This window comes from Streptopelia decaocto, assembly GCF_964273445.1.
Source record: "Streptopelia decaocto genome assembly, chromosome: 5".
NCBI classification, from domain to species: domain Eukaryota; kingdom Metazoa; phylum Chordata; class Aves; order Columbiformes; family Columbidae; genus Streptopelia; species Streptopelia decaocto.
In genome coordinates this window covers 19,561,888-19,575,781 of record NC_138659.1, presented here as the reverse complement: position 1 = coordinate 19,575,781, position 13,894 = coordinate 19,561,888, and the positions used below count along the sequence as shown (strand labels likewise).

Below are 13,894 nucleotides of genomic sequence, written 5' to 3'. Positions count from 1 at the left end.
TTTTCATTCCAAAATCTGTTTTATGTTCAGCCTGGAGCACTATTGAAAAATGGGTAGAAATTACTCCAAATAATATATAAATAAATATTTGGATGCTTACTGTTTTCAAACACAAATCACATTCTGGCATAAATAGCATACCCAGATTTTGTGGAGCAAAAAATCTCAACTGTTGGAGCACTGAAGGTGCGTGTCAAATACACGAAGCCTTTTTACACTTCAGAATGCTCTTTTTTTTCCTACATTAAAAACAATTGTGTCTAATTAAAGACTTATGTTTTACTTGAAAGAATAACTTATTCATACATGAGTAGATATCTGAAATAAAAGTATTTTGATATTTTGTCCAAAAAGGAAAAAAGCCATCAAAGAAAAACCAGAAAAAATGAGGAAACACTCCTTTATGCCATAACTCCGTAATATCAAAGTATTTCCAGTGCTAGAATAATATTGCCATATTTATTACTAAAAACTGTTTGGATCTTGGCAATTTCGGAGACTGGATTATATTTCTGGTGGAAAACTATTGCTAAAACTGTTACGCAAATCCAGGTATAAAAATAAATAAAAATTGTAGCTCATATGCCCAGATTTTTAATAAATCTGGCATATGGAGTGAGCTGTGAAAAATTTTCATACTTGGTGTTCCTGTATCTCATGCTGGGTAGCCAGGTGTCTTCACTGAATGTTTATCATGTTTTAGTTTGTTTTCAAACATCTGCACCTCAAGTTATCTGGAAGTCAGTTATCTTGTAGATTACACATATCCAAACTAAAGAAAAAAAAAATTAAAACTACTGTTCTACTGTTAGTAGAACATGTTGTCTTCGTCCATATGTTGTATGCTTTATTATTGCTTTCTGGTTAACCCTCCTTCTCCCCTGTGTGTTCTTTATTTTTTTTTTTTTTCAGAGTAATGACAGCAGTAAAAGTGCTGATGTATTTTATGACCCTGCTGATGAGTGGGAACCTGACCTTTCAGGTGCCTCAGTTTCCTGTCTTTCCAGAAGAAGGTGATACTAATTTGTAGCTCCTTCATCTATGCTTAAAACAACTAAAAAAATAATTTGTGTAATGATCTAAACATGCTTCTGTACCACTAACGTAGTCTTTTATTTATTAATTCTTCTTTTACCTTATTATAATGTCCAACTTTAAAATTAAATGAAAAGTTATGTATACATTTGTGAGTGGGGTGGAAAGTTTAAACTTTTGAAATGTTAATATGTAACACGTTGCTAACAAAAATTACATGCCCACTAAAGCAGTTCACCAGATTAAACAGCAATGTTCCTGAGGTCAGGCATAGTATATATGCAATGTATGTCAGATCAGTGCCAGCGTGTTTTATGTGTGACTATTGACAGCTAGATGGAGGAAATTAAAGGCTGTTTCAAATGATTTCAGAAAGCCATCTCAGAAATTGATACATTTTTCCGTAGCACAGGACTATGGATTAACCTGCAGAGGACCCACAGGTTAAGGTTATTGATGCCCATTGTGACAAGGCCCTGGGATAAACTGGGAAGTCAAATCTGGAGGTCCAGGTCAATGGCATTACACGGCCAGGCACAGGTGTGGTTACAACACAACTGTGGTGTAAAGTCAGGCAGGACTAAGGACAGGAGACTCATCTGAAATTCAGCTCCAAGAAAAGTTGGGGAGCCCCTGCTGAGTCTCCTTCCAGCTGTTTCTTTAACGCTTCAAGGCTGGCTGAAGCTTCTTGAGCAGCGCTTACCAAGAGCTGCCCTTGGGTACCAACAGTTAAGCACCCAGAGCCAGGCCAGCAGGTAGGAAAGAAATGTGGTTTGTTTCAAGTTCTAGATAATAATAATCCAGTAGTAAACCAGTACCTTAAAAATTGAATGTGGAAATAATATCTTGCTGTAGTAGAAAGAGCCTGAGGAAACTAAATACGATCTATCCTACAGGCTATATTGTCTTATTTTCACTCTGGTTTAGGTGTTGTTTCTGATTAAAAGTAGATGTTGTTTTTGTTTGCCTGATGTCTGTTAATGTTCATTGAACTTTCAGTGGATATGAGGAGATTATTTTCTTTTGAAGTGTTTTTATATTTTCTCTATAATCCTTTTCTAGAAGTAGGAGTTTCATGAAGAACAAGAGAATTTCTGGATGTTTGTCTGAGATAAATTTGAAACCAATTCAGAATATGCAGTCTTCCTATATATCAGGTACTTACTATATGGCAGAACACCTTTCCTTTGATATTGAGAACTTGAAACTACTACATGTCTAAATTATGTGTACTTCTAATAGTCTTTAAAAGAAAATGGAAAACAACATGAAAAATATCCTATTTATAGTATCTTCAAGCTTATGATATCAAGCTATTAACAGTAGGGGTTTTTTTGTGGTTTTGATTATGCTTGCTTAGGGCAAAAACTTCTTGACCAACGCTTATGACCACTATTTAAGAAACTTACATAAAACATTGCTCCACTTAACTATGCAGGCTAACTGGAGAAAGGTGATAGTTCATGTAACAAATTGCCAGAGGTTGAATCGTGATGTAAGGATTTTGAGACTTTGTTTGAGTTGTTGCTATTCATTCAACTGCTGCTGTTGCCTCAAGCTTTTTGTCAGGTTCTGTAAACTTTTTTTTTTTCTGAAATCTAGTTGCTTCAGTCCTCCAAATATTTTTATGGCGTTCAGTTATTTTAGATTGGCTGGATTTCATTATTTCATGCCTCTGTAGGTTCAATTGTTTAAAATGATAGATTCATGTCAAAGAATTTCACTATGGAACTTGTCTTTGTACTAACAATCTAGAAATGAGGTAGAAAGTGGCATACGTGTTTTTTTTTTTTCTGACTAGTTGAAGATTGCTGAAGAAGCAATATAAAATAGTAATTGCAAAGACATGATGACTGCTAACTCCTATGAAGAGTTTCTTGCATATATGTTTTGCTTTGACATCATACAGGTTCACAGAACAAGTCCAGCATATGTCCAAGCCATTCTGAATTGTTTCTTCCTGGAATTTGCAAAGAATCTATAAGTTCAGCTTTAGATCTACTGGAACACGATCATGAAGGAGGACAGAACATAGCAGATAGTCTCCTAACTAATTTGTTTATAATTTTCTCTGGAGCTTCTGCAATTTCAGAAGCCTATGAACAACAAGATGAAGAATGTCAAGAAAACTGTAAGTCTCATTCTCATAACAGTTCAAAGTAAACGTATTGCTAATTACTTGTCTTTCAAATGCACAAACATTTGTATGTTTGCTTATCAGAAGAATTAACATTCCTACTTCGATATGCAAAGGAGACCTTCTGATAGATCTTTTTCTCTTTTAGTTTTCTCTCTTGATCGTGCTGCTCAGTCCTACAGCATCAGAATTATCTCTGCTTTTGACCAACTTGTGGTTCTAACCAAGCTTTGGCTTAACAATGTCCAAAAGTGCCCTGGATCTGTAAAAGTTGATGAAGAAATAAAACAAGAAGTAAAGAACTTGGGAGGTTATTTACAGCTACTGTTGCAGGTAAAGTAAATTAAAGGCATCATCTGTGTGTAGAGAAGTTCTATGCATTAATGCAATATTTACTGCAGATTTAAATGTCCAACATATGCAATGACAGATGGACACACCAAAGGAAAATGAACAGCAAAGGTTCTGCTGGCTAAACCAGTACTTCCATATGCTAGTTCAGAGTAATGCAGACCTTTCTGTGCCCAAGCCCTGACAATAGCATAGGTGCTTAAACATAAAAGAGGGAAATGAATTATGCAGTGACAAGAGCAAGTGCTCTTGTGAAATGCTGCTATTTATAAATGTATAAACCAGTGGCCAGTAAATATTATTTTTGTTCATGCTACAGCTTTGTGAAGAGTAGTATTGTTTTTGTTTGTGTTTTGTTGTTTTTTTTAACTGTTTATTTTTTTTTTAACTCTGTAAGTATAATGATACCATTCTTCTTTGTGGTTGCAAGGTGTGGTCTTCTAGCTGTGGTAGATAAGCCATTGGAAATAGGAAGGCATAAAGCTGAAAATGCCTCAAGCTATTGTGTGTTACAAGCTCCTGTGTTATAGAAAGCCTGTGCTCTTTGAGCAGAGGTGCTGTCTAGCTTCAGTGAATGATATGCCTTTATTTCTCAGGGATGTTCTTCAGATATATCCTCAATGGTAACAGAAGCATGGAGCAAAATAAACCAAACCATAAAACAAACAATGAAATACATAGGACACTTGGCAGTAATCACAAGAGCTGACATTTCCTTTTCTGAAGAGAACATTCCTGCAACTAGTCCACAGGTGAAAAAATGTTTATTAGAAATAGTGATTTTAATGTTGACATCACATTTTTAGTAACTGTGATCAGAAGCAAATTGTTCTGTATAACAACTTGATTAACTGAATTAAGTATTTTCGAGACTTAATTTAATGCTTCATTTTTATGGCAAAAATGGATATATCTTAATACCCTTGATATATTTTGCCTTAAAAATAAAAACAAAACAAAAAAACCCCACCACAACAAACCACACTTTTATTCTGCATAACTTTCATCTATAAAGAGAAATAAATACTGTGTTTTTAGGATTGTATCTGCCCTGAGATTGTACAAGTCTGCCTATTTCACTGGAATTCAATACTCATTTCTGTAATCTGTGATTAAGTACCTCATAGAATTTTCAGAAATCTGAAGAAAATTAGGAAAAGGAGGTTCAAGTGCTGAGCCCCAGTGGTCTAAAAATGACAAGGGACTGAACAGACCATCACTGACCAATTTGTTCAAAACAAAATTAGGTTTCCTGTCCACTACAAAAAATTTGTTTTAATTCAAGACCATATCAGTTCCTTTAATCATTATGTGTTGAATCTTTATTTTAAAAGTACTTCGTACTTGCCATTTCTGATGGAGTAACCTCAGGGCTGGAGTTTCTCATTGATACTGTAGAAGAAAAAGCAAGAATGGTGCAGAAAGAACTCATGAAACAGTATCCACAAAATGAGGTGAGATGAAAGTAAGATTAAAAACTATTACTGTGTCTTAGAGACACTTGATCATGTTCTTGTATTTTTCAGCAATTCTGTCTAGAAAGTTTATAGTAGGAATACAATTATGATTAGTAACAGAGGTTTGAGATGGGTGGTAAGTGGGAATATTGGCTACAATCTCTCAGACTTTTTTACATTGTTTAGTCTTTTATTCATGTAGACTGAACATTTAAGTGTATTTTATTGAGAATGATTTCTCTGTGCATTGGAGGGCATTTTGTGTAAAACTTCACAGTGTAACCAAGAAAGAGAGAGTGAATATGAAAACTGTCACAAAGAAGCGAGTGGACCTTTTTTTCTGTATGCTACTGTTGAGTTTGTAAAGAGATTTCATATTTAATATATAACACTTTATGATCCTGGAAGTTAATTGTTATTTTGTATTTATAATAGTAATCACCACTACATTTGCTGTTACTGTCATAAAGATTATTAGAAAGTTTGAAGACTTCATGTTGTCATACACTGTCCTTACATTCCTAGTCCAAAACAGCATGCTATCTAAATATTAAAATAGCTCAGTGTTATCTTTTAAGAACTAGTCTTCTCGTGTGCTTAATGCTTGTGGTATGCTGAAGCACTTTCACGAATTGGGCACTTTAGAGGGAAATTGATTGACTACTGTAGCTATTTAATAGCACAGAAGTCAGAAATATCCTGCTTGATTTTTGTTCTACCCAGAAATCACGGCTGACTTTGAAATACTTTCCAGGTTGATAAGCAGCAGTGGTATTTTTGAGCAACTTCCTTATTACACTTTATAGGAAGGTTACAGCAAATTATTTGTATTGTATTAATGAGTTGTTCCTGTCACTTTCCAAACTTATTGTGGGAATTACATCAATCAGAAGCTTTTATCTTTCATAATAAGATCTCAATTTAATTATTGTAATTTTGAGATATCCTTATTATCTCACAATAAACAGATGTGTGCGTATTTCCCTCTGGCCACAGGTAGCAGTTTAGCAGTTACATTTTTGTCAAATTGAATAGGTTTGGGTTGGTTTCTTTTCAGTGTGCTGAAGCCAGAGTTCTTCTGAGGAGGAGCTGCTCTTTCATGAAACAAACATACTATTATTGGTGTGTCTAGTGTATTTTGGCACTTAGAGCAGGCCTCATTGCACGGTAAATTCAGTAGTGGATTGTTTGGGTTTTTGCCTCAAGGGGCTTTTTTTAAGCTACAGCCTGTTATTTTCTTCTTGTTTTGCCTAGGTGACAAATCGTGAGGAAGATGGTACTATAGGGTGTTATGCAAAGCAGAGAATTAAGTATAAGGAATAACGTGATTGTATGAAAATTGCAGTAGGCAAGCTAGAGTACCCCTTAGAAATATGCCACTTTGTTAGCGGGTGAGTCATTTTGACAGAAAGCCTGGCTGAATTCCAAGGAAATGGTTTGGAAAGACTGAAATGTTCTTTAGGAAGGTACTGGCTGTACCTAGTGTACATACTTCCTTTTGATGTTGGGATATATAGGCTTATTCTGCCACTTTTCCTCTGAATAAGTGTTTTGTATAGATAGCATGGAAGGCCAACGGTGACAGCTCACCCGTGTCTAAGCAATCCTGTCTTCTGCCTCATGTGGTTTTTTTTCCTTGTTTTTTTTTCTTCAAAGTTGATAAATTTGTAGAACTGTGGCCAATAAGAAAATTTTCTTAATGAGTTGGGATATAGAAAATACTTATTTCCAAATAATATATTACTACTTAAAAATCTGTAATACATTAACTGAAATAAAGGGTTCAAATAGGTTAAAGAGGAGTGGTAAATAGTTTGTCGCAAGGAAAGCAGAAATTTCTTCATATTATGGTTTTCACTGTTGTAATAATTAATCCTACAGATAATAGTGAAATTGTTCCTATCTGCTTGCTCAACTCCCAAATACTTCATGTTTCCAGCAAAAGGAATTGAGCAGTCTGCTTTCCAGGTAGAGCTGTTCACTTGCAGCAGAGTCCTATGTATCTGTGGGATTCCTGTATATGCTTGTTGCTGGTGGAACTGATGTGAAGTCAGGGAGAGAACACCAGGGTGTTAACTAGGAGAGAATCCCTGCCACTTAGAATGAAGCGATTCAAAAAGTACAGCACAACCTTTCTGTACTGAATATTTAAATTTGCTCATTTGATCCTCCCATATTAAGTGGTTATTTAAAACCTTGCAAATATATTAGTAGTTAATAATGTTTTCTACCAGTTAACATTTTATTTGAAAAATTGCATGTTATGTTGCAGAAAATGTTACTTCTGCTTTTGATTATTTTTCTGATTAGTATGCCAGTGTTCATTGTTATCCTTCTGAATATTAATGTACTTTTTACTTTGTCTTGTATCAAGTGTACCGTGTAATTAAAAGTTTCTTTGTAGATTCAAAATCGAATAAAGGATAATGTTGTGGCATTAGCCAGGTTCCTTGAAAATAACGTCTCTTATTGCAGAAAGGTAAGAGAAACGTTTCGCAAAACACGCTTTGAGTCTGGGGTTTAAATTTAAAGGATGCATATAATGAAGAGGAATTGAAACTGCCTTCTGTATATTTACAGTTGTATGATAGCGCTGTGTCAGTGGTATTCTTGTGATTGGAATGCTAACTGTTCTGGCTACTGCATTTCCACTCAAAACTATTTGATTTTCATTTTTACTTAAGGTATTTCTGGAGGTGCTTGTATTTTCCTTCTTTTTGTTCTAGTCATGAACACCCTGATCACATGTTTTGTTTTCTTTTAAGTTGAAAACCTCAAGTTCAGTAATGCTAGTTGAATTGTGTTATAGCTGCTGCAATAGTTTATGGCCATAGTTATTGGTATATTGAGTTAAAAGCCAGGATAGATTATTTTATCTATCTACTAAGAGCCAAAACTTTTCTGGACTTTACGGTTCTGTTTGCTTTTTTTTTTTCCTTTCCTTTTCTACTGTCAACAATCTTCACTTATTTTTAGAGCTATCTTAAGTTTTGTGGCTTGGCATCGCTTTCATTTTGTGCTTCAGCATTGGCCTGTTCTATGTGACTGAATCCTAATAGGCGTGTTTAATAGTTAATATACTGTCGTGTATTTTTTTTTAATTGTTCTTTATTGATATAGAAAGAAATAGAATCTCAGTTACCAGAAGAAGAATCTCTATATCAGGAAATAAAGAAAAGAACTAACATTGCTGAGAAGTATTCAGAATTGGAGCAGTGCCTTGCTGAAGTCTATCAAATTGCTTCTTCTACATTACAAGGTATTTAGCTGGGTTATTGCCTGTCTTGGTAGCAACCTGTGGACTACAGGAGACCTGTAAAACAACAGTGAGAGGGGTCTACTTGGCCTCTCTTTGCAAAATGCTGTATCTGATTCTTCTTGTTTTTGTTTTTCATAGGGTCATACAGAAACACAAACCCTCTCAGGAGCTTTGCAGAAAAGATTTGTGTCATAGCTGGATATTTTAATAACTATTTCAAGTTATTTGTCGTGTCTTCTACTTCTGCCAACAATCCTATCCAGAAAATACCCTTGCCTTTTATGAACTTGGATGAATTGGACTCTCTGGTTGATTCCCTTATTAAGAATTTTGAACTTGAAAAAGGACAGCCATCATTGAAATATCAAACTCTTTGTAATGAGACTATTGAGTCTCGAGGAGAACAGGTTGAAATGAGTGAAATTGAACTTGCTTGGAAAGAGAAGGGAATTTCAAAACACACACGTAAACTCCAGTCTTCACCCCCATTTCCTGCAGAGCTTTCACCTGGTAGAATAGAGTGGGTATAAAATGCTGTTATCAGGAAATACATGAAAGGAAGACAACATGTCACAAAAAGCTAAAATTTATGACTAATATTACAGTAAGTGGCATGAAAGTAAATTACATTGTATGAGATAAGTATCCTAAATTTCGCAAGAAAAAATTGAATTCCTTAAGGGGCTGTTAGACTTCAAAATATAGTGCCTTTTGTTTTAATAAAAGTCTTGTTATTACCTAAGCCTATAAAAATAATTTAACACAGTAAGTAAAAATTCTTTGGAGATAATATGAATGGAGAAACTAAAGACTGTTGAAATAACTAGGAAACACAGTAAGCACTTGGTAGGACATTCACATCTCTTCATCTTAAACCTTTGATTTAGGACTCTTGTGTAAGAGTGGAAGGAGATTCTGTTGAAGGGTATTTGTAACATAATTTTATGTTGCATAGTTAGATAAGAAGAGCTGCCTTTCTATCTTAAACATTTGCAAGGTAGATGATGTGAGTACCAATTTTTTTAACATTGTTTTTTTTACTTTTGCATTATGATCTAGTAGCGCTACTGCAACTTTGAAGTCTTTTTATGGCTTTCATTTTTGAAATATCAACCTTTAAAAAATATATATTAAACAAAGCACTTTGTATTTATTTCTGCAGGGGAAAACTACAGAAGAGAGAGATGGTAAAAGTATTTTACAACCTTATTTGAGGAATGCTTTTTTTAGTGGTTTTGTAGTCCATTGAAAAATCTGGGCTTAAAGTACCAGTGATGATGCTCTTCAACTCAGTCTGAAGTAAGTTCATGTTGAGTGTTGTTGCTAGTGAATTCTTTTGATTGCTCAAACCACTTTCAGTACTATTCATAGTGGATTAGAAGCGTAGCTCTTTCTGAATTATATGTAAGTCATCCCATGAAGTTGTAGAGAACTTTCCCAATCAACTACTTTCTTGTGCTTTTTACTCTAGTCATCATTTAACCTTTTACCTTAGTTTGCTGGCTGAAGCTAGTGAAAATTAACAGCAAGAATGAAAATGAATTTGAATTTTTATTCTTTAATACTGAGTTCTAAGAGGCCTGGACCTACCACTTTTTACTCCCAACAGTGCTGAGAAATTCATAAGTTAAAACCCAAACTTTTTCCTATATATCAAAGCTTCCAAGCCAGATATTCATAGCTATCATCTTTCCTTCTAGGAAAGCTGTTCAACACCTTGAGACTTCGGTCTTTGAGAACATGTCAGGCTCTTAGAACTATTTTCTGTGAAAAGACTACAGTAAAGAGAGTGAATCATCCTTTTCCTTTGAGAACTTTCACACTATAGTTGTAACTGATGCTGTTATGCAGTGATATTGTGATTTCTGATTGGAAACAAACAGGGAAAGGTAATTATGCTGAACCAGGAACCAGCATACGTTTTTTTCTCAAGACTAATATACCTTACTATTCTGTTAAAAAAAAAAAAAAAAAAAAAAATTATTCCACTGCAGACCTGCCATCAAAAATACTCAACGATTTTTATTGCAGCTAATAATTTCCTTTTGACAGGAGGTGTGATGTTGCTTAATTGCTTTCCTACTACTCAAGGCTTAATTGTTCAATTGTTAAGATTTTTATGCTTTTCAAGTGAAGAGAAAGCTGGGATATTTCTACTTCTGTAAATGTATTATTTTGTATTTGGCTGAAAGTTTTAGAAACATAACTTGTTCTTCTGAATCATGTATCTAAGCGCGAGTATTGTTAAGAGCAAAACTACATCACGTAACTGGTCACCAGTTTTTGTAACTTTAAGTGTCAATTCCTTGTCAGTTTTCTTCTGTATTCAGTTGTTTTTGAGACCTTCATTCATCACCAAGGGTATTGCTTCCTTGCTGAAAGTAATGCAGTGTAAAATTCTGCAAGATTAGTAAGAGGTGTTTTCTGTAGCTCACAAGTGAAACAGAACAACAAAAAAGATTTCTTCACCTAAGTTTCTTTCCTCTATTAAGATGCTTAACAGCACGTGTTTAGAGGCTGAATACTTATAAGCTAATCTACACCTATTAGTGGCACAGTACTCAATCCCTTCCAAATTCTGCTGAGAAATGTAATGGGTTTATGTCAAGTCCCCATTGCAAAATTATTTGTGTTACTGATGTTCTACCTACCCAGATGATTAATTATGTTTGTTTTTGTTCTTGTATTTAATGAGAAGCATTGCTCAGAAAACATTGTGGGTTTTGTAGTTATATGTGTTATTATGAGAATATTTTTGTCTATTTGTTTTTTCCTTTCTAAAACTGAAAGCCAAGTTCTTCGCAAACTTGAAACTCAAACTAGCTTTCAGTTTTTAGCCTTTCTGAAACTCAGGAGAAAGAAACCATGCAAATAAACAGGTTTCTGATAGTTTTAACTGAGGTGTTGAATGGGCACCCTTAATCATATCAAATTTAGCTTTTGCAGCATGAGTGAAAATGTTGCAAATAGCTTCCTGCTGTTGGGTGTTTGGGTTTTGTGGGGGGTTTGTTTGTTTTGTCTCCACGCTGACTAATCATGTCTAATCAGTCAACTAATCTGTCTCATTCATGTTGTTAATACTATATTCATATTTTAGAGCAATGTGTTAACCCAGCCTACTTCTGCTAGTGTTTTCTTCAGCTTGGTGCCCTTGTTACAGTTATACATCACTGAAGTACTTCATTCTTACGATATATATGGTGACTATACATCATCAGAGCAAGCTAGTGCTCTCATAACATATTGCATTAATACATCAACAAGCCTAGCTGAGGCTCTGGTAATCTATTGGTGTAATATACCAAAAGGTAAAGTATATTTATAACTATAGCCTAGTCTTATCTATAAATTATGAATGTCAAGGAATTTGGATCATAGCAGGCAGATTTAGGGATGGATGGATTTGAATGGTACATTATTTTACTGGTCTTTCCGAGAAGCTGGATATAGGTGTGGATTAAGCCCGGGTCGGCAGAGGAACTGACATGGCTGAAGACAGTATCTGCATCACCTGCAAGGCATAGTGGTGAAGTGGACTCTAATCTTGCTGAGATAAAGGGCTGTGCAATACAGACCACGTATTTTACCATCTTGCATTTTTGCAAATCTGACTGTAATGTCAGAGTCTGGATAGCTTCTGGCAGATAGTGGTAATATACAGAAGAATCTTCTTGTGATACCACCTTTGGAGTATCTTCTAAGCCATAAACTAATGCAGACACCAAAACAGTGCAATTTAAATAGAGTTTTTACTTTAGTATTTTATAAAGTTAATTACTTTTGCAGGAATATATGTTGGTGATATACATTTCTCTGATAGGGAAATTGAGATGGGAGTTGGGATCACAGCCAGTATTTATTAAAACACCTTATTTTAATTAAGTGTTAATGGAATGAACTTGTTTACTTCCAGCAGATAACTGCTCACACAGTACATTAAGTTATTCTTTCACACTTCACTTGCACCCACACAAAAATCACTTGCAGCTACAAGATTGGAGCAAGATCTGTGAGCTTCTGACTCTGAAGTAGAGGCTCATGTTAGCTTACCCACAAGGCTTTTCTGTGCTGTACCTCTCAGTGTGTATTCTGCCTCTCTTGGGCTCACGTTTTCTAGTTACTCTTTCTTCATCCGCAGCCATAGATACCAACAGAGCCCGTTCACATACGCTTGGCTTAGATATTTTTTTTCTGGCTTTGGCTGAAGCTTAGTCACTCTAGTAGCTGATGTCATGCTTCTGCTAAAAGTACTAATTTTGGTCTTGAAAGGTTTTCTCTGAGGTGCTCAAACGTATAGTCCTCAGCTCTGTGTCCGTGAAAGAAAAGCTGAGAGAACAGTCAGGAACATGCATGCTGTAGGAGTGGGAAGAGCTATGGAGAAATGTTTAGAGACCCAGATGGGATGTAATGTTTACTGAAGGTTATGGTGGCTTTACTTTTTGTATGTATCAATATAATCTATAGATCATGGGTTATTTATTGTGTTGGATTTGTGTTTGGGTTGCCTTTTTTGTTCTTGTTTGTTTCCTTTAGTGTCCTTTCGTTCTGAGAGTATTGATCTGCTATTTTGCTGCTTTTTACAACTTAGCCTCTGGTTTTATTTGTTTAATAGTAGGGAAATAGGATTAAAATTCCACATTTTAAGATCATTCAGCATTAATACATAAGGTAAACTGCACAAAAACATAATGTAAATTGATTTTTGTTGTTGGAATTGATAAAGCCATGGGAGTCTAACTGTGATTAAACACTAAACTGTTCATTTTTATCCCTAATCAGGAATAAGAAAGTCTTTATTTCAGGTAAAGATAACAGTCTGGGGAGAAAGTATACCATCAGACTATGAATGCTGGATTACTTGAGAAGCCTTCAAACAACTTTAGCCCATCTTTATTGAGACATATTGTATGCAAATGCACTTTTAGAAAAAGTACGTTCTAGGTATGTTTTGTTTAAAGAACATGTACCAGTGTTAGAAATCAAGGATAAGTAAACTCTTGTAGTACTCACTGACTCATGCAAATACTCTGGATGAAGAAAACAAACAAGCTGCAGTTTAGATTTAATTTGATCTAACAATGGCATCTGCAGGCAAAAGAGAAGACTACATTCACCTCTGCAAATACAAGCCTTTGTTTTTGGATGGGAAATTTCTGCTCATTCTTCATATACTGTAATATACTGTGATTAGATGAGTCCTGTCGCTTTTCTATGTTTTGCAGCTTTTCAGATCTCAGGGGAAGGTGGGGTTTTGATTGATTTGTTTGTTTGATTTGTTTTAAAATTATTATTTTAGAACAGCATTTTAATTACCTTCCTAGCTTTCAGTAGGATCTGAGATGGCTTATGCATTTTCCCAGGAAAGGGCTGTCTTTTTAAAATCCTAATATTTTATTTGTATGTATTTTTATAAAATCCTATTTGCAATATTTTCTTTGTTTTCTAGTCTTTTTAGGACTTAGAGGCAGTACAAGTAACAAGATGTGTTTAATCTTGAATTTTTTTCCTGCCCTCTTGTTTGTTCTTTTTGTCTTGGTATGTGTATGTTCGTGACAGTATTGGTTTCTAGACTAGGAGATTGTGTATATAATCTAATAAAAAATAACATAATTTGGTTATTGCAGTGAAAACAGGACAACTGAAAAAGAAGTCCCC

General features: G+C 34.8%; 1 protein-coding gene across 6 annotated transcripts in view; it reads left to right on the top strand.

Annotated features, from left to right (window-relative positions):
* The window catches only part of KIF14 (kinesin family member 14), a 31,152-nt gene extending 18,429 nt beyond the window's left edge, over nucleotides 1-12,723 (top strand). For 4 of the 6 annotated variants that reach the window (XM_082053228.1, XM_082053227.1, XM_082053229.1 and 1 more), the window contains 9 exons: nucleotides 913-1,013; nucleotides 2,098-2,192; nucleotides 2,945-3,166; nucleotides 3,321-3,505; nucleotides 4,120-4,275; nucleotides 4,858-4,977; nucleotides 7,385-7,459; nucleotides 8,101-8,239; nucleotides 8,378-12,723. In XM_082053228.1, the coding sequence (XP_081909354.1) occupies nucleotides 913-1,013; nucleotides 2,098-2,192; nucleotides 2,945-3,166; nucleotides 3,321-3,505; nucleotides 4,120-4,275; nucleotides 4,858-4,977; nucleotides 7,385-7,459; nucleotides 8,101-8,239; nucleotides 8,378-8,769 (1,485 nt within the window). In that variant the 3' untranslated portion in view covers nucleotides 8,770-12,723. Of the gene's footprint in view, nucleotides 1-912; nucleotides 1,014-2,097; nucleotides 2,193-2,944; nucleotides 3,167-3,320; nucleotides 3,506-4,119; nucleotides 4,276-4,857; nucleotides 4,978-6,861; nucleotides 7,306-7,373; nucleotides 7,460-8,100; nucleotides 8,240-8,377 lie in introns of those variants that run through there. The other 2 variants (XM_082053231.1, XM_082053230.1) reach the window with 2 other exon arrangements.
* The last annotated feature ends 1,171 nt before the right edge of the window (nucleotides 12,724-13,894 follow it).